At 44.1% G+C, this 20,672-nt stretch overlaps 4 protein-coding genes across 6 annotated transcripts in view; 1 reads left to right on the top strand and 3 right to left on the bottom strand.

The window, feature by feature from the left end:
• c6 (complement component 6) overlaps positions 1-3,997 on the bottom strand; it is an 11,844-nt gene extending 7,847 nt beyond the window's left edge. The window contains exons 1-6 of one of the 2 annotated variants that reach the window (XM_062555236.1): positions 3,741-3,997; positions 2,998-3,157; positions 2,616-2,772; positions 2,243-2,387; positions 1,741-1,888; positions 999-1,137 (exon numbers count right to left, since the gene is read on the bottom strand). In XM_062555236.1, coding sequence (XP_062411220.1) covers positions 999-1,137; positions 1,741-1,888; positions 2,243-2,387; positions 2,616-2,772; positions 2,998-3,143 — 735 coding nt within the window. In that variant the 5' untranslated portion in view covers positions 3,144-3,157; positions 3,741-3,997. Of the gene's footprint in view, positions 1-998; positions 1,138-1,740; positions 1,889-2,242; positions 2,388-2,615; positions 2,773-2,997; positions 3,182-3,740 lie in introns of both variants that reach the window. The other variant, XM_062555235.1, reaches the window with a different exon arrangement.
• A 641-nt stretch (positions 3,998-4,638) lies between these two features.
• rgs7bpb (regulator of G protein signaling 7 binding protein b) lies at positions 4,639-9,937 on the bottom strand. Its single transcript, XM_062555240.1, has 6 exons — positions 9,323-9,937; positions 8,333-8,499; positions 7,974-8,104; positions 7,311-7,455; positions 7,091-7,161; positions 4,639-6,534 (listed from the first exon to the last, which is right to left on the bottom strand). The coding sequence occupies exons 1-6, from the start codon at positions 9,470-9,472 to the stop codon at positions 6,443-6,445; spliced, it is 756 nt and encodes a 251-aa protein (XP_062411224.1). The 5' UTR covers positions 9,473-9,937; the 3' UTR covers positions 4,639-6,442.
• Positions 9,938-10,205: 268 nt separating this feature from the next.
• rnf180b (ring finger protein 180b) lies at positions 10,206-16,883 on the bottom strand. 2 transcript variants are annotated; one of them, XM_062554916.1, is made up of 7 exons: positions 16,771-16,883; positions 16,147-16,265; positions 15,350-15,439; positions 14,207-15,187; positions 11,815-12,025; positions 11,085-11,210; positions 10,206-10,863 (listed from the first exon to the last, which is right to left on the bottom strand). In XM_062554916.1, exons 1-7 carry the CDS (start codon positions 16,790-16,792, stop codon positions 10,670-10,672), a joined length of 1,743 nt encoding a protein of 580 aa, XP_062410900.1. In that variant the 5' UTR covers positions 16,793-16,883; the 3' UTR covers positions 10,206-10,669. The 2 variants fall into 2 exon arrangements, with proteins under 2 accessions (XP_062410900.1, XP_062410901.1); XM_062554917.1 differs by having other exon boundaries at positions 16,657-16,790.
• Positions 16,884-17,753: 870 nt separating this feature from the next.
• Positions 17,754-19,273, top strand: htr1ab (5-hydroxytryptamine (serotonin) receptor 1A b). The gene has a single exon (XM_062554499.1). The coding sequence runs from the start codon at positions 17,837-17,839 to the stop codon at positions 19,055-19,057; it is 1,221 nt and encodes a 406-aa protein (XP_062410483.1). The 5' UTR covers positions 17,754-17,836; the 3' UTR covers positions 19,058-19,273.
• Positions 19,274-20,672: the final 1,399 nt, after the last annotated feature.

The raw sequence follows: 20,672 nt of genomic DNA on the forward strand, positions 1-20,672 counted from the left end.
GGATGTTAAGCTGGGGAATTTTGGAAATATTCAATATTGGAAACTTTTATGGAATTACAGGATATTAGGGGATTAATGGGAATTTACGGGAATTTAGTTTTTTACTAGCAGCTTACATTAGCTAGCCAAGACTGCCGTGAACACTGACTGAACTCGACTTGTTACAAAAATGTTTAATGAATTTATTTTAATCCTCAGTTGGCCAAAAAATACCGACATTACAGACATGTATGACCCCAAACCTCACAGATTGTGATTATTTTAAAAGTACCAAGCTAAATCAGACCAGTAATATGACCATATGATTATTAATCATCCCATTAGAGCTTATGCAAAATTACGTTCTTCCATTTGCATGAGGACAAAAGTGATGACACTCCAAGAACTGTTCGCAAACTTCCCCCAGTTTCCCACCAGTTATTCCCACATGAGATAACGTTTGCAATGACGTTTTCACCGTTTTAGGTTTCTTATACAGTATGTCTAGTAGCCTATGTTGATGGTTGTGTGCATGCAATTGACCTGTGTGCAGGGTAGAAATTCAATTGAATTTGCATTAAAGCAGGTTGTTTTAACTAACATTATGTGAAAGTAGGGTTTTTTCCAACTACATTAAGGTCTCTGTTATATACTAACTTGCCAAATACAAAATTCCCAGTTTATTCCCATTAATTCCCATTTATTCCCGTTAATTCCCTTATATTCCCGTTTATTCCCATGGAAAGTTTCCAACTTTGAAAATTCCCGGGATTTTGCAACCCTAGATATATACAGTATAATGAGTCATATACTATAATCTCTAATTCATCCAAATCTCACAAAATAAATGCACATCATACCTCTGTGAGACATGAATTGTGATGTGGATGATACTTTGAAAATGAATCAGATCAGAACAGGACCAGGTATTTATTTACTAATAACATATAGAATAAAGCTTCATACATTCCGAACCTGTACACTGGATCCCACATGTAACTGTCCTTCTACTGTCCTACCTTGAGGTCATAAGTCTCGATATTTGCCGGGATGCGATACACGACCCTGTTCTCTTTGCTTCGATTCAACGTGCAGTCCGCTCCCAGGAAGGAACTCTCCAAGACTGTGCCCCGCATCTCCTCAGCCATGATGTCAAACCTGTGGGCAATAGGTACGACAATCTCAGCACACACTGAAAGATCACATGACCATGGGCATCACAGTGGTACAAGGAATGGCTTGCCCTTCATTCGACCAATGGGCAGAGGGAACACGTTAGCAGACACATTCATGTGCAAGGGAAGCAGTTCCTGTAGAGCTCAGCTGGTGGAGAAAGGTGCTCATGACACCACCACTCTTATCACATGATGATAAACATGTACTGTACATTTACTCTGTATTGTAAGTTGCTTCAGATCAAATATGGATCCTACTCCTATGGAGCTGCTCTTAGCCTCTGCTCTAAGTGAAGTGAATGTAAATCACCAGGGGTGTAAAAGTCCAGCTTCAGAAAGTAAAAGTCCCAGCCATTCATTTTAACCAGCTGAGTCCAACTAGCACAACTCTTCAGCCAGGTAGAGCAGCTAATTGACAAGATCACCTGTCACACAAGTGCACAGGTAGAACCAATACATAATTGGACTTTTACTCTCTGAACCTGGCGTTTTCCACCTCTGTAAATGACCTCCTCTATGCACTGTCCACGCTCACACAACAATGTTCCAAAATCTACTTGCTGTGTGTGGTTCTCCGACTCCGTACCCATTTCCAGTGAGCTCCGCTCCTGGGATGGGAGTGTATCTCCGCTTGCTCTTGCACACTGGGTTCAGCTGGCCGCAGTTGAGCTCGTCCGAGTTATCCCCACAGTCGTTCTGCTCGTTACACTCCAGACTGGGGTCAATGCATCTGCCTTTAGGACACAGAGACGAGGATGGAAGAGCCAAATGCCTTTTAATATAAATAGTGCAGCTTCAGCTTGTATTATTCATCATCTTTACACCACTGGCACCATCTTTGCTATTGTTTTCCATTTCTGAGCATAATGCTTTATTCATATATATCTGTAAGTGCCAAGGATATAAAGTTTGTGTACTACGTCCTGTGTACACCATAGAGCTGTAAATAAGATATGACTGTAAGTGTGTATATGTGTAAGGAAGAGTGGAGAGAGGAAGAGGAAGAGATTGGAAGAGTGGAGAGAGGAAGAGGAAGAGATTGGATGAGTGGAGAGAGGAAGAGATTGTGAACGCTTGTTCATATGTACCACTGTTGCACTTGAACAGGTCTTTGCAGTTGATTGCCTCTATCCTGCATTCCATGGGGGAGTAGCAGGGTCTCTCTTCCATCAAGGGCTCTGTGCAGTCCACTCCCCCAAACTGAGCCGGGGTCTCCATCGACCGTGTGCGGAACTAACGTACACAGAGAGCAGGTGCACACACACACACACACACACACACACACACACACACACACACACACACACACACACACACACACACACACACACACACACACACATGCATGCACACACATTAGCATGCACATACATACACACACAAACCACAAATATAAACAAATACTATGGACATACACAAACATGGAGCGAGTACAAGATTTGTGATTCCTGTTTTCCCCACCTGCTTTTTGACACACGGGGAGCACTCAGACCACGGACCGTACGATGTCAGCTGACAATTGATTGGACACGCCTTGACATTACACGCCCGGCTTTCGTGGGCCACACACATGTTGTTACAGTTATTTTGCCAATAGTACTCATCCTGACGAATCAACCTGCCAAAAACATGGCCAGTGTTAATGTACTGTCTCTGGGTGAAAAACTTACATGAACTCTGGGAGATGAAGTTCATTCTAACAGACACAGACACATTTCACATTCTGTCTTGATACCAAATCAAGCCAGAATACTTTCTTTCTTGTCATTCACAGGATCAAAAAACGAATACCATTTTTCATAAGTGCATATCATTGACCAAAGCTAAAGGTGCGTCCACCTACCTGCGTCGACTATGTGTGCCATGGTTGCAGGTTCGAGAACAGGCGGTCCAGGAGGTCCACGGGTAGTTATCACAGAAGCAGCCAGAGATGAGTGGGACACTGGCCAGACCACAGAACACGCACAGAAGCCAGCTGGAGTGATCCATGGATGTGCCAGAGACTGATGGACAAGAGATAGACAAGCCTAACCCCAGGTCAAAGGTCAGTGGAGGTTAGGATTGATTCAGCGGGGAGATTGACAGATTGTCAACGCACAGAGGCACACCAAGCTGCAATGTAACCCATACAGTTCACTATAGCATGTGAGTAACGTAAGCATTACAGGAGTAATCAATTAGATGTTGGAAACGGACATAGTCAAACGCCTTGTACCTACACCTGACCCTGTAACTATACTGACGTGTAAAAACGTTAGAGTGGTGGTACTATGGTACTATCAACATATTGGCAGACCCTTTCAACAAGAAAAACAAAAACAATACTTGAATGTTCTACTTTGTTCCAAAATTATATCCTCTGCATTGAGACAAAATATGGAATGTTAAAACAGAAACATTGTAGGAACAACAATGACACTGATGGAACTCTCTGGAAAGGGTCCATATACATACAGCACAGCATCAGGTACACAAAAAGCAACACAAATGCACATATATACAGGGGCATGTGCAAGTATACCTGTTCATGCATGCACACTCACATACCGTATGCTCAAATGAAAATGCTGAACTTCCTCCACACACCTGGGTTATTGTCCTGACAGTTGAACTGGTGATACCCTGGTGCTGCAAGGTCTTGAGTGATCCTCAGAGGCTTAAGTTGAACGTTAGCCTGAATGGCTACTCGCTAGCCGTCCACAGATATTCTAGGCATTTGATCACCAACTATCAAAATGCACCACTTGCAACATGATCCAATAAGGTGGTAAGAGGCCACCATGGAAAAGGAGTTCAAACTGAAAGCAAGTCACAGAGTAACATCGAGGAGCCTTTGCAACACAAAACAACTTGAGGTTTTTATGTGCTCGGGCCTCCTCTGGGCTCTTCATTTACGCAACTCCTCGGCCAGCCCCCAGGCCTCTCTCTGAGGAGTCTGCCCGTAAATGTGGCCATCTGGATCCTGTCGGCACACGTCCTCCTGGACTCTGACAGTCTGACCCTTCAACTCAAGAGAAAGACAGGAAGCGATAAAGAGAGAAAGAGAGACAATGTCGGGCAGAAAAAAACAGTAGGAGTGGTGGGTGCATGCCTGTGTGTTTAGAAGCCCATCCATCATTTGTGTGTGTGTGTGTACATATATGCATGCATGCATGTGTGTGTGTGTGTGTGTGTGTGTGTGTGTGTGTGTGTGTGTGTACAAACTTGTTTTCTTTTTTTATTTTATTTCATAGAGTCAAATTGTTTGTGAAAGAGAAAGATGTTGCAACATGTTCATAGCAACGGGACTGGGGGGATTTTGTGACTTACACTCAATGCTTTGCTGATGCTCACACTGACCCTTTCCCCAAAAGTCCCCTACTTGCGTTTTGTTTTACCAGAAATGTTAAAGCCACAGGATTGCCTGAGGTAACCAGCAAGAGCCAAGAAGGATAGTGAGGAGATATTAAGTAAGCTACTCTAGACCACGCAACATCAGTTCAGATTATTGTTAAATAAAAAAAAGTTTATTCATTTTAAAAAATGGCTTTTACATTATGCCAACACCACAGAGAGACAACTGAGCACATCTGACGCTACAAGCAACATCCATGCTGTACACATTCTGCCTGTACTGTATACAGTAAGAAGGAAGTCCTCAGACTGGCCAAAAGAGGAGACAGAATATAAGAGGAAAATAACGAAGACATAGCATTCTTTTACTTACATAAAATTATTTTTTATATATGTATATTTGAATATATACACAGATTTCTGTACTGTGCTCACAATGGATTGGTGATGGCTTTCATACAGAGCATTACAAAGCCCTTAAATGGAAAAAAAAAAGATAAATTATATGAATACAGATTCCCTTTCTTATGGAAGACTAAAGAAGAAAATGCATTGCACAGTGACAATAAAAATCAGTTAAAAAAACAAAATTTCTTTCCTGCTATCAGTCTGGTGCTTGACCCTTTGAATATACCTGACTAATAACATGGCAAGGACATGGTCTATAACACACTGCACATCCATCATGTACACAAGGATGGTAAACAAATATGGTAAATGAAATATATCATGAAATTCATTGGTTACAGTCACTCCATTCAATGTCTTTGTACAGACAGTATGTGTCAAACTCTGATATGTGGTCAGCCTTCAGTAAATGACTACAATGCAGGTTCGAGTTGGCAGTAACTATATGAGGGGAGAGACAGGGTGGTGGACAAGTATTGTTAGTCATCTTAGTTTACATTGTAGACTAATGGCAGGTTGGACGAGGAAGAGAGATGGAACAGAGGAGAATGTTCTATCAGTGACCACCAGTTTGGACAGATTAGACATACTCTAGGTTAGATAGAGAGACAGACGAGGGATAGAGACAAGAGGACAGAGAGGGTTAGGGATAACTCAGAGAGGCATAACGGGTAAATTATAAATTAGGACCACCTCAAAGACAGATTAGGTTAACTTCAGGGATAGAGGTCGGTGACAAAAACGATTTTAGACAGATTAGCTCGGCTACACACTCAAGATTGGTTAGGGACATTTCAGAAATTACCAGACAGAGATTAGATATAGATTAGTGATGGAGTTTAGACTGATTGGACAGACTAGGACTACCTTTACAGATAGATATAGGAGCAAAAAGAGAGATAATTGGTGCAAGGGTGAAACAGGTTTGACAAGGCTCTGTTGGGAGATATACAGTAGATCAGATACGGCAGATCTGGTGCAAACAGTAATCATCATCTGCAATGGTATTTTGGAGAGAACCCTCAATATCTTAAATCTTGTCAACCTGGTTGTTCACCTGAGACTGAAAAAAGGTATTTAGACTTTTCAGCTTTCTCAAATCTGATACACTGACAAAAGAGCCATCATCTACACACTGCAGTTTGATAATGGTCTGAGCACCTCATAAAAAAAAGCCTGTTATTTGGGTGACAGGGCATTTTTGACATCTTTTTATATTGGTGAAGACAAACTAATTCTTCATTGTCTGAACTGTCTTTGGCTCTGAGTCACAGAGAGATTACAAATGGGCTAGAAACTAACTAGAGATGTGCTAAAGGGAGGTTAGAATTGCATTAGAGACTCATCAGAAACTGGGTAAACATAAATAAGAGACAAATGAAATAGTTGTTCGTCATAGGCTAGAGATGGAGACAGATCAGTGACGGGTTACATCTAGATTATAGAAGTGTGTGTGGGTGTGTGGGTGTGGGTGTGTGGGTGTGTGTGGTTGTGTGTGTGTGTGGGTGTGTGTGGGTGGGTTGGTGAGGGCGGGGTGGAGCTGGGACTCATCCGGATACAAGACAGCAGAGCCCAGAAAAACGTCTCTTCCTCTGCCTCACGAGTGGGAACGGGGTGAGATTCAGCAGACTACTGTCATCTGAGGGAGAGAGAGAGAGGGAGAGAGAGAGAGAGAGAGAGAGAGAGGAAAGAGAGTGAGTGTGAGAGAGAAACAGAGGGTGACAGAGAGGGTGAGAGAGAGAGAGAGAGAGAAAGAGGAAAGCGAGTGAGAGAGACAGAAGGTTACAGAGGGTGAGAGAGAGAGAGAGAAACAGAGAGGGAGAGAGAGAGAGAGAGAGAGAGAGAGAGAGAGAGAGAGAGAGAGAGAGAGGGAGAGAGAGGTGTTCAGTGCCGGTAAAATCACTAATGCTGCACTGGAGTACCCATCCCCGGTCCTGCTATCGGTATTCCAGCACCCCGCAGGTGTCCACTACCGGTTGCAACCTTGACATTGCACTGACTCTGATCACTGATATCCCAGCAGGCCTTGAGCAGAGCCATCAGCTATGCTAGATTAAGGTCATGGGAGATTAAACTATATAAAAGGAACGATAAGGGGCACACACACACTTGCACGCCTGTGCACATGTGCGCGCACACACACACACACACACACACACACACACACACACACACACACACACACATTAACACACCTTGATTTTTCAATGGCAAAGGCATGGTGTCCCTGAGTTTGCTGAGAAGATTCCTCATCTCTCTTATGTCCCTGTGAAGGCAACGGGAAAAAAAGGGAGAACTGATGAACTCTTCTCTAATATGCCCTTACCATCAACGCACAAGGCAGGGTGCAGGTAACTTGCAGCAAGAATCAATGAGTATCACTGATTGTGACAAACAGATGGCAAACAGATGTACCTTTCAATGTTCTCGATGTCTGTGCAAACCATCCAGGAGTCATGTGGGAAGTCGACCGGAGAAGAAGAACGTTCTTCCAGGATGGGAACGTCGGAGCTCTCATCCACCTTGCAGTCCACATTTGGTTCTGGACAAGGCTCATTCCCTGGAACACAAGTACTTCTTAGATTGGTTGCTATGACTGGTACCTTAAAGATCAGATGTGGGAAAAATGCCTTGTGTTTGATTGGTTTGATTGATTAATTAATTCACATTCCCGCAGTGTACAAAATGAAAACCCATTAAAAGTAGCAATAGTAATAGCAATACAGGCGTAACGGTTTGCTCATATTACTAGGCCTCAAATAATCACTATAGCACATTTTACAGAATTAGCTATTCTTGTGTTCTATTTAGACTTTTGGGATGAAAAATAGACCTCTTAGTTTTGTTTTTGGTGTTTTGTTGTTTTTCCTCAAGGCAAGCTACAAGTTGAACCACAGTTCCCAGTAGACTATGGAAGCTTAATTACATCTAAATACCCAAATGTGCAAGAACTGATTCAGTGTCAGAGTTTTGCAGAATGCAGACCAAGATATTCTTAGTGCATCAGTCTTGTGGAAGCGTGTTTGTTGGGGCCCCGGTGTGGAGCTCTGGAGCCCCCTGGTGGTCGTGTGGTGGCACCTTTGCGGTGGATCTGCAGGACCCCCAGAAGACACATGGACTTGAGCATCTCGGTGATGTACATCTCTAGGCAGCACTGGAGCTGGATGAAGAGCCGGCAGATCTCCGGCTGTATCTCCCCATCCTCTGGGCTGTGATGGTGGACAACGGGACACACAAATACTGTGTCAAATAACACACATTGGCCTATCATATGCCATTTTCGTCTGGGGCAAAATAAGAACTTTGTGAGGATATGATATCAAACGTGCAAACACACACACACACACACACACACACACACACACACACACACACACACACACACACACACACACACACACACACACACACACACTCTCTCTTCCACTGACTCTCACCCTGAAATGACAGTGAGGTTTTGGTATGCCGCGCGGGCCACGTTGCATCCTTTGACGCGAGTCTTTTGCATCTGGGAGCGCAGAGACGGACAGTCTGCCGAGATCTCGCCGATCGAGATGACCTGCTCACGATACAGCGCCACGAGAGTGTTGAACTCCTGCACGGTCTGGAAAATCAGGGACAAGTCTCATTCATGCGCGCTTCTCCAATCAACCTCTGCTCTGAATGAAGATGCGCGTGACAGGGGGAGAGTGCGAGATGAAAAGAGAGGTGACCTGTTTTCCATGGCTCACGTTCTCTCTGCACGGAGATGAAGTGGTTGAGGTAGATGCAAAGGGGTTTGTTAATGCATAAGCGTGGAAAATACAGCTTGCCATACGATTCACTTCATCCTTTGTTACTGACAACGGTGCGACGACAAAGACAAACTATTGTACCCTGCTTCGCTATTCCAGGCAAAAAAAGGGAGCTTATTTACCAGCGCTGTCCAATACCGCAAATAATTGATCATCACAATCTTTTCAAACACCAATAGGCTATAGACTACTGAAATAAAACAACCTCAGTGACATCGTTTGCGCGTGTGTATATAAGATAACAGTTTTCTGCCGGGAAAAAAAATCAAAAATGTAAAAAACAAAACACTGAGAATGAGCAGAAATGGCCCTAGTTTGCGCTAGAATCTAAGACCGTTTATGCGCCAGTGAGATTGGAAGACAACGGGATCTCTCACGCATTGCATGGAGGAAAGGATCCGATATGAAGGGCAAACACTCGTTCTCACATTATACTATCAATTCAAAATCCATACAGCCTCTATGCCCTTGTTTGTTTGGCTAGCTTACAACCCAATTCACACAGACAGATGAAGAGAAATGGCCATTGTTTGATATGACAGTCAGACAGGTGTATTTTTAGTGGCATCTACAGTGTAACAGTTATCAGACGAACCATGTCACTATGCAGTGGTAGGACGCTCCATCACTTACCATCCTGCAGTCGTCCACGGCTCTCTGTGCTTTGCGAGTGCTCTCGGTACTCTCCCGCCTCTCCGGGTCTCTCGGAGAAGCCTTCCCGATCTGAAAAATGTTTGCGGCGGTTCTGGGGCGGTTTTTTCGCCCGTTCGGTGCAGAACACATGCATACGCATCCACGATGAAAACCCACCCAGACAGGGGAAAAAATCACGCACTGTATTCGTTCTGCGCCAAACCTGTTATTTCTTTCCCATCAAAGGCAGACGGAACCATGCGCTTTGCTCTTGGACGGGTCGACTGACGCTCAGTTTGGAGGAGACGGCGAGGTGGGCTGGCGGCTCTGTCTCTGCATCCCCTCCTCAATGGAGGCGAGTCACCTTCACCTCTGAAGAAGGCCAAGTGCTGCTCAGCAGTCCGCCGAGGCGCAATCAGTGGCCGCCAGATGCTGCTAAACGCTCTTCACATTAATGATCCTTCCTGTGCAGACCTAACAAAGAATTAAAGCATTTGCATGTTTGTATAAACAAACACTTAATGGAAAAGTAACCTATTTCTAATGTAAATCGTTCATTCTTGTCATCTGTACGAATTAATTAGCGCTCAGTGACAGAACCAAAGTCCTGGGAGACCAGAGCGCAGCAACCTTGACAGGCACACTAGAGAGATTTCATTTATACTGCAGAGCAAGCAACAGCACCCTCACCGGATAACAAAACGTACACAAACATTGTCACGATAATTTGGGGAAAACAGCAGCGAGTCAGCGACTACAAAAAGTGCTTCTATGGACAATCATAGTCGGTTTTTTTAATTGCATGAAGCAAAGGGATAACCCACAATTACCCCAACACACCTTCACAGTCTATAAATAGACATCAGAGCCTCAAAACAAGGCATGTTTTTTCAATAAATTTAATAAGACATTTTACAAACAAAAACAAACATACCCATAACACACAATGTCATGTCCATTTACTTGGCATCAAGACAATACAAAGGGATTGGGAAGTAAGGCAACATCGATTACACCTAAACACCTAAAAGGAACGGACTGATTTCCCGTTGCTCATGATTGCACTTCCTGGCCCGTTGTTGTTTTAACAGTCACCACCTTTTGCTCACTCAAAAACAAACACCTGATACACAAGTTCAAACAAAAATAATGCTCTAAAATGAATCATGATTTCAATAAGTCAAATCCACAATTAACGGAAGAAAGAAAAAAAATAGTCTGTGATAACCAAGTCCATGGTTTGCATCCTACTTCACATCTGTGTGCAGTTGACTGAGGATGGTCAGTCGTTTAATAGGTCCATCGAAATGAAAAGGACAGTCCTGAAGCCTCCTGCTGATCATCCTATCAGAAGAAGAAGCAGTAGCCCACGAAACAGAGGATGAGGAAGGCCAGGATCCAGTGGATCGAGTAGACGTAAATGATGACCAGGTCAATGTCAAAGGGCCAGGCTCTCATGTCTACCAGGTCCAGGGCGTCCAGGCCAAAGGGACGATTAGGGAACTGCCACCGGCCAGCACGGGCACCTTCTCTCTGGAACCCTGAGAAGGTCGGAGGTCAAATGTGATCAAGACGCAGAAAAATAAACACACCATACTTACCATAAACAAAACTGAAACAGACACTTTGTTTTGTTTTCTTTTGCCCTACTAAAAGTAGCAAACGTAACTCTTTTAAAAAGCAATTTGCAGTGAAATGACCTTCACCGACAATGAATATTGTTTTGGAATGACTACAGCACATCTGATTAAATTGTACAAACCCCAGAAGATGCGAAAGCGTTTGGGACAGTGAGGGAGCGGCCATTTGGCGTAGTTTGCTTTCTGGAAAGTCTGTTTCCTGGAGAGGTACTCCTTAGGGAAGAATGTCTTCGCAGTCTGGTTGAGCTCTGAAAACACAAATAAAACATGAAGAGGAGGCTGTTTCAAATCTATTAGGAGGCAAGGCAGTGCCCCTAAGCACTGGAAGCTATTTGCAATGGCATCTTAATCTGCAAACCTGCATGTCAAAAGAATAATGGCTAACAGTGCTAAAGTGTTCTTTTAAAATGCATTCCTACAATTGTAGAACAGATTTGAAATCTGAATTCAAGCAAGTTGACTCTTCACAAGAGCATACAGGCTAAACATGTTACAAGTCTGTTTAGCAGGGCACAGAATGAATTTCAATTGACAGCACAAACAAATCATGCACAGAACTATAACAAGAATCCAGCCAACTATCAACAATTGCACTAGAGTCCATCATCTTATGGCATGTGTTTTACCGTAATTTCCCAACTATAAGCCTCAGCTTACAGTATACATTGATTTTGCTAAATTTCTTCAGCTATGAGGTTAATACACGAGGACAGTTGACATGGTATTAATATGGTTTTGTTTCTTTTAACTTGCATGAAACATTTCCCTGCGGCTTACACACAATGGGGCTTATAGAAGGGAAATTACTGTACATATCACCCATGATCTATTGCGCTCGTGAGAGTTGCGGACCTTTCTGGAAGAGAACGTGGGAGATGACCGTGCGGCAGAGAGGGCAGGGCGTGCTGCCTGGCCGGTTCTTGGCCAGCGTGCGCAGGCAGGGCTCGCAGAAGACGTGGCCACAGGGCTGGCACATGTACGGGCTGAAGTAGACGTCCAGACACACGGCGCAGGTGTGGCCTTCGCGCTCCTCCTCGTCCTCGCTGCCCGGAGGCGAGAGTCCCTGCACCATCACAAAGACAAGAGACGTAACGTAACGCGCTCGCCAAAGCACCTGCTTACCAATGCTACCTCGGAGTCCCCACGATATCACTTACCACAGTGCTGGTAAGAAGGTTGTAAACAAATACACAAACAAGAGGCACATACACACTAAAGAAACAATCAACAAACTGTGGAAACAGGATTTATAAGCTCCTTCTGGAGTTAATGCACTAGGTTGAGAAATGTATATAAATCCTGTTCAGGCGAATAGAAGTGTCATCTGTGCATATCTGTATCTTTGATTGCAATGTCAGAGATTAACACCTATTCTCTTATGTTGATCGCTTTTCTTAAATGATTCAGCCAATAAATGCTTCGACCTTCCTGACAACTACAACTTTGGTAGCCTAACTTGTCATTCTTATCAGCCCCTCTACGCCTCGCAGGGATGCAGCCATCCATTGATGAGCTCCTACTTATGCCCTGAAGGCTTTTGAAAGTTCATTTTAAAAATGCATAGCTCTGCCGTCAGAGACAAAATGAGAAGTGAATCACGGCAGAGCGGCCGCGATGTAAAAATACTTGGCAGCGTGCTCCACCGTGTTTGTCCCAGTGTGGATTGTCGGCACAAGAGCTCCTCCAATCAGCTCCAGCACACCCCGGCTAAGTGTTGGCTGAGCTCTCACCCCCTCGAGAGCACAGACAGGGCTGACAGTCCAAAAATCTGCCAACAGTAATCACAAGAGGAAGGCTCTGCTAATGGCTTCCCATTTCCCAGCACGCAAACGACGAGCGTTTCAATTCTCTCTGCCCTCTGATGTGAAGCTGGTTTTCAACACAAACAGAATTTTTTTTTTCTCTGAAATAGATGGGAAACATAAAGGACTAAAAATGAATGAATTACATTTCCTGAATAAATGAACTAGAAACTTTTTTATTAGGCATATTCCCAAATTGCCCAGTGGTAATTTGTGATTAGTATAGTAGTCTATACGAGCCAAGTTTCTACACTGTTAAAAAACAAATACACTTTTATGATCTTTTATCACCACACTTTGATGATACACCTGCAATTAACTGAACATTAAAAGCAATTGACCAAGCACCTGTTCTGCATATACAGGTAGACAGAACTACTGACAGAACATTTAATTTGCGACATATTCACTATGGCATTTTAGGAAGTAAATGGAGTAAATGATAATGATAATAATAATATATGACACATTTTACAGCTGTTCTTTGAAAAGGGCAAAAGGGCTTATCGCCTGGTAGTCGTTTCCTGGGACTGAAGCAGCTGTGAGTAGCAGCCGAGTTGACCCACCTCAGTCAGCTTCCCGAGCAGTGCCTTCCCCCAGCATGACCCGTCGGAGGGGCTCTCCATCTGAGATCCTGCCCTGCAAGCCATCACCCATGTCGCTCCGTCAACCTCAACTTCCTCTCTCTCTCACTCTCTCCCTCTCTCTATCTCTATCTCTGTGGGAGCTTAAACACACTGATCAATAATCAACAACCTCCACTGTGCCACAGTGGGTCCTGGTCCAACGGACGCTAGTGAATCAGCCACGCTGACGTCTCTGCTCCTGAGAAGCACTGCAGGTGCTGGGGAGGTGAGAGAGTGTGCCAGTACAGTATGTAGGCCAAGGGGAGTTCTTGTCGGGGGCAACGTTCACATGTCTTATAACGCTCATGTTTATCTGTCTGGTTTGGAGAGCTATCTCTGTGAGACGGGTGTGCTTTTCTTTGTTGACTGCTAAAACGTGCCTATCTGAGCTCTGTATTGGATCAGGCAGCAATGGGGTCAATTGATTGCGTACACTTAGTCAGGTCAGCAGAGAGGTCAAGTATGATACATGCTGTGTACAATGTTGAACTGACTTTCTTGTAAACTCCAGGACTACCACATAACTACCATAAAACAACCACAATCTGTTGTTTCCTAAAACAAAACTTACAGGAATCTTCCGATTCACAAAACTTACAGGAATTTTCCGACTCACATATAGCCCGACATGGGACGAGGATCGTAGCACCTTTTAAACAGAACTGTGCAGCGTCAAGAATTTTACAAGTCCCTATTTTTGTCTTTTTCTTTATCACTTTGAAAACCACACACAACATGGCCTTCAGACAGAGTAGCTAGATCAGCACTGTCTGTCTCACTTCTCGTGAGCCGTTTGGAGGTCTTTTGTGGTCTTACCAGTTGGTTCTCCTCCAGCTGACTGCGGAGCCAGCGTTCTCTCCTCCTCAGCTTGCGCCGCTGGCTCTTCAGCCGGTTCTTCTCCCTCTTGCTGAGCTGACACTCGCCGGCGCCGGTGGCCCTGGGTGGCTGTGGGTGGGTCGCGTCCCCGGGGGCCACTGCCCACTCGTCCTCGCCCCCCTCCCCCTCGTCGCCGTCGTCGTCCGTCCTGTCGGAGGAGGGGACTCTGCTTCTCGGTACCGTTGGCTGGTGCGGCGCCTGGTGGAGCAGCACCTCTGGCAGTGTGGCGTCTCCTTCAAGTGGATCCCAGTGCTGCTGCTGCTGCAGCTGCAGTTGTTGACCTGAGTTGAGAGGGGTGGGCAGCTCTGAGGGCCCGTGCTGTTCAGTCTGTCCCGTGGCCGTCTCTGCGGCCTCCGACGTGGGGGACGAGAGAGGATGGCTTAATCCTACCAGTTGAGCAGGAGTCTCTTGTCGGGAGGTCAGCCTCACCTCCCCCACCGTCTCCACCTCGGCCAGGTCCAGGAGGCGCTTCAGAGAGGACTCCCCGAAACAGGACAGGCCGGCTATTCCGCAGAAGCCAGACAGCGGCTGGGACGAGGCGTTGGGCAGAACGGCTTGGGCGGTCGTCCACTCGGCCTCAGCTCCGAGGCGGTGGGGGGGCGTGATGGGGGTGGAGGTCCCGATCAGTCGCAGGATGGCCGGGCAGGAGGACTGAGGCTCGGGGAGGCAGCCCTCCGCACTCCCCCTCGCTGACCACTCGCCCTCTGGGTCCCTCAGCTCCTCCGTCCTGCCTGCCCGCTCTCGCGTTCTTAGGGGTCGGAGGGGGTAGAGGGGGCACTTGCTTTCGTGGTCGACGCGGCTCTTGCTGACGTGCACCACGTCCTCGTGGCCGCACGGGCACCGGGAGCAGTTGACAAAGTTAAAGCCCCCGAGACGAGCGGCACAGAAGGGGCAGTTCAGCTTCCCGACCGTCCACCGAGCCTGTGCAGGAGACAGAGGGCCAATATATTAAATGTCCACCACCAGTGGTTCAGCGTTAAAGAGAAACAGTCTCAAAATCTTTCAAAGACGTTTTAAAATACATTACACGGTGTTATTACTAAATTGAATAAATGGAATCAAATGAGGAAAAAAATGACACACCTGATGAACAGCTGATTGAATCCAATCTGGCAAGGTGTCCACATTCACGTGCCAAACGCTGCACGTGGACGACTCGGCTGAGTCGCCTATCTAAAAAGGATACGCAAGGCTATCAGTCCTTATCTACCCCAGAGTTCAAAATCAGTTCACTGTTATCTGTGTCAAACAAGTCTTACTTGACAACCCGCAGGGTGACCTGAATCTGACCCTGTGCTTGCTACTCTATGGCTCTAATTGCCGTCATTGATACCATAACACACACTGTCTATCAACACTGTGTGCCTTAACCTAATCCCTTATCCAACATTTCAACTTCAATCTATTCATTTATTTATTTATCCTGGCATCATCATGACTGTTTAAGGTTTTGATGTTTGAGTTTTAATGATGGGTTATGCCGTCAGTGCGGAGCTGCTAAACTGCTTGTCATCGTCTGTAAAGCAATGACAAAATTATTCTAAAAATTCTATTCTAGCCTATAGTTGAGTGGTACAACTAAGTTATTGTAGATGGTTCGGAGGAAATGATGTCAACAAATAATAAATAAAGAAATTCAACTATCATCAATATGTTCCAACATCCACATCTGATGGGGAAAATGCACATTAGTTTTATGGCTTATTTGGTAATGAGAGGCATTACAGTCATCACTCCCAGACAATTCAATGACATGAATGTCAACTCAATCAACAACATTGTCAACACGAGTCTGCTCTACTATTGTGGAATATGTCAATGTAAAGTACACAATATAAACACAGTGACTTTCTCTTGCCTCTTGCAAGCCCTCTACTCACCGAGAGTAACGAGGACGACTCCATAAGACATTTTCGGCATTTCCTGCAGCGAAGTACGGTCAGAACATACGAGGACTCTGGAGAATTCCACGTCCCGTCCATTAGAGGCACGTCTAAAGCTGTAAAGACATGAGGATTCGGTATTTATTCGTACTAGGAACAACAGGCCGACATATGTAGAGTCACTTGGCCAAAAATATGAAATTACTTTATGGTTTGCAAACTAGGTGGCTTTAGCCTATTGTTGATCTCACACTTCAGGCAACTTTGTCTTTATTTGTACAATGAAATTCCCCACTGGCACATAAATTCAATCAATACTTTTGTTTTTACCATAAAACAAATCAAATCCTGTCTAGCTTACGTGCAAGTTGTGTAAGTAATTTTGTTAGTCAGCTGGTTATCTTAAAGTGTTAGGCTACTTGGTGTTAGACAGTAAAAGGTCTGGTGTAAAGCTACATAATATATTTCACAGCTGTAGCATGCTAGCCATGTTCTTCTAACAGTTACCTGGCGACTCTGGTTTGTAGGAAATATAGTTCAAACGCTTAATAGCAACATTGAAAGGTTAAAATATGTAACTGTTTCGGGAATCTCACAAAAGTCTCATGAAAGATTAAAAACCTGATTTGAAGGCTCTGCTCATCCTGTTTGTTTGGGTTCTCTTGAACACGCGACTGAGTGGACTTATGACGTCATCATACTACGGAAAGCGATAAGTATGAGGCGAGACGAAGTCAAACAGAAGTTGGGGGAGAATGACGATTAGGCTGTAATTTATTTAATAATAATAATAATAATAATAATAATAATAATAATAATAATAATAATAATAATAACAATAATAATAATAAACTATTTTCTTGTGTAATTCAGATGTAGAATCGTGACATAGCTGGACTGAAACAAAATGTAGGCTAAGATCATTTAAGAGAAGGATTAGAGATATATATTGAAATCGCTTAGCATTATTCCGTAAAAAACTGTGGTGCTGTTTATAATGATTTACTACTGCTGTTATATTACAAGCATTCATGTAAGCCTATTTGCTACTAGCGAAAGCAAACATGGCGCGACTGTTTTGGGTAACATACACATCTTACGCCAGATGGCAGCAATACACCTTTTTAAACAGGGCGGGGTAGCGCGCATATTGATGAGATGAAAGGTGAGTAGGCTAGTCCACGCTGCTACATCACCAACCACCATCCTCAATACAATCTTACATACACACTCAATCAAACATGTAGCTTAACTGCAGAGTTGACATAGCCTAGATAATATATCAGATGATTAAAGCTACTGATGTCCGTTGATGAAGTCATTACTTTGCCTATCAGATGTATGAAGTAAATGTTTAAGTAAAAAAAAAAACCGTATAATCTCAGACACATCACTCCGGTTTAAAGTGTAAGCGGAGAGCGGAGACATATGTCGTCTCTCCCATGAAATCGCACGGACTTAAATGCTGGAGATGAACAGAGCAGAGTCCGTTCCGCCCTTCCAGGTAACTGACGTTTCACCCACAGCTGGTATAAATGCACCCTCCTCATCATCCGCCTTCAGAGACTCTCATGCCTCCATGAATATCTATACAAGCACCCATTTCTCCTGCCCCAAGACTGCGCTCCGGCAGACAGATGGAGTTGCCAAGTGTCCGTTATGCCAAGCACTAAGGCTTACCCCCGACATGGATGACAGAAACAATACATCTATGCTGTTTCCGTACAACGGCACGGATGGAGGCGACGAGAACTCAACTAGTGTCGAACTGACACTGAGCTACCAGATCACCACATCATTCCTCCTTGGCGCGCTCATCCTTTGCGCCATCTTTGGGAACGCGTGTGTGGTGGCGGCTATTGCGCTTGAAAGATCTCTCCAAAACGTCGCGAACTATCTCATCGGCTCCTTGGCCGTCACAGATCTGATGGTGTCTGTACTGGTTCTTCCTATGGCGGCACTTTATCAAGTGCTAGACAAGTGGAAGCTGGGGCAGGTAACTTGCGACATTTTTGTTTCTTTAGATGTTCTATGTTGCACCTCATCAATATTGCACCTGTGCGCAATAGCTCTGGATAGATATTGGGCAATAACAGACCCTATAGACTATATGAAGAAAAGGACACTAAGGCGCGCTGCGGTTTTAATCAGTGTTACATGGCTGATAGGATTCTGCATATCAATCCCACCCATGCTTATCATGAAGTCTCAGACAGAAGCCGAGGAGCAGGTGTGCGTGATCAATGAAGATCCCTGGTATACCATCTACTCCACTTCTTGCGCGTTCTATATCCCGCTTATTTTAATGCTGGTCTTGTACGGAAGGATATTCAAAGCAGCCAGGTTTCGTATTCGAAGAACGGTCCGGAAAACTGAGAAGAAGAAAGTGAAATGTTTGACTGTGTCACCGGCACTTTTTCACAAGAAGCCCAAGGCAGAGCTGAGCAAAAATTGGAAGAGCACTGTGGAGCCAAAACCGACCTCGTGCGTAAATGGCGCAGTGAAGCACGCCGAAGATGGCGAGTCTTTGGAGATCATTGAGGTGCACAGTAGTTCCAAAAACAACCTTCCTCTCCCCAACACACCCCAGTCCGTCCCGCTGTTTGAGAACAGGCACGAAAAGAACACCGAGGCAAAGAGGAAAATAGCACTGGCTCGGGAGCGCAAAACTGTGAAGACGCTCGGTATTATCATGGGTACGTTCATTTTTTGTTGGTTGCCCTTTTTCATTAAAGCGCTGGTGGTACCCTTCTGCCCAGGATGTAATTTCCCCGTCTGGCTCCGCGACGTGATCAACTGGCTCGGGTATTCAAACTCTCTGCTAAACCCTATCATATACGCTTATTTCAACAAAGACTTTCAAAGTGCTTTTAGGAAAATAATAAAATGTCATTATTGCAGACCATGAAAATATTTTTGTATTCCAATAGATAAAAAAAAAATAGGGCTCACTTGATCAGCATTTGTTCACAGCATATGTTGACAATGTTTCCAGGTTTTAATGCAGTGATTAAAAGCATAGCTTGATAATATGTGACATAATATAATTACAGATAAACAAATACAATTGTATTATCATTATTGTCATTATTATTATTATTATTATTATTATTATTATTATTATTATTATGCTGCTATGGCAATATATACTGTACATGATGAGATCACAAAATGTATCTCTCATCCTCATCATAAATATCAAACTTCATGGTGTACAAATAAAGGATAAAGCAACTCTGCTTCACCTTGTGACTTTACTTGGTCCTCTCAGACATGATTTGTAACATAAGATGTAGCACCTCCATGTCAATATGGAAAATAAATCCATGGTTCCACATGAAAAATATGTCAGGTTTTAGGCACTAGCCCATGACAAATAATATTAAACACAGCCTCAGTTTTGAAGCGATTGTAAGGCAATGTACTGTATCTCTCTCTCTCACACACACACACACACACACACACGTGCGCGCACACAGACACAGACACACACACACAGACACACACACACACACACACACACACACACAGACACTATCATCATTTCCCTCTGCAAGACTGCTGTGCAAAAACTAGTTTCACAGCTTGCAGTTAATTTTTTAAAAAGCAGATTGAAACCAGGACATTTCAGCTCATTTACAATTCTCTGAGTGTTGATTTGAAAAGGAGCAGATATGCTTCTGGGGTGACTGCAGCTCTAAAGTGCCCTTTTAGCCATAACTGGGTGTGACATGGTCGACAGCCAAGACAATGTACATCACAACCCATTTCCACGACTCATTCTCGAGGGACTTTTACATGTACGTCATCCGACTCCAGTGTATTCTCTCAGTGTTGCATGAACTGTACAGGGTGCAAGGGCAGAATGCAAATGCAATGCAAAGTTTATTTTTCAACGTATCGGCACGTCTTTCGTGGAATTCCAGAGAATAGTCAATTATGTGGCCCATGAACTTCCTCCTGGATCATCACATCCAGCCAAAATACTGATAAAAGAAAAAATGAAGACTTTATTTGAAGACTTCTTAAATCATACAAAGTGAGGGGATTTTTCTCCCTTCTTTTCCTTGTTGAAAATCATCTCAGTGATTACACTCAAGCCATTTAGCAGCATCAGCATTTAGCCTGTACAATTTGGCCTGAAATCATTTGCATGAGCACAGTTTGCCCTGAATGTGGCTACCTGATTAAATATATAAAGCTGATGTTTGCATTGTAAGAGGAGACCCTGAAATTAATTAAACACTTTTCAGTTCCTGGGGGGGGGGGGGGGGGGATGTAAATTCACACTAACAAAACGACACAACTGCAACAACAGAGCTACAGCTGCCATTTACAAAACACGCCAGTTGTAAGCTTAGGGGGGGAAAAAATCGAAAAACAAAAGCACTTCTGGTCTCAGCGCACAAGATTGTAATGTAATTGCCTTTTTAATCACATAAACCGAATTGCTAACAAGATTACAATATTGCTTACAATCCATTTGCCATTAACTGAAATAAACCCAATACGTGCAGTACACC

This window comes from Sardina pilchardus, chromosome 14 (genome assembly GCF_963854185.1).
Source record: "Sardina pilchardus chromosome 14, fSarPil1.1, whole genome shotgun sequence".
Taxonomy (NCBI): Eukaryota; Metazoa; Chordata; class Actinopteri; order Clupeiformes; family Clupeidae; genus Sardina; species Sardina pilchardus.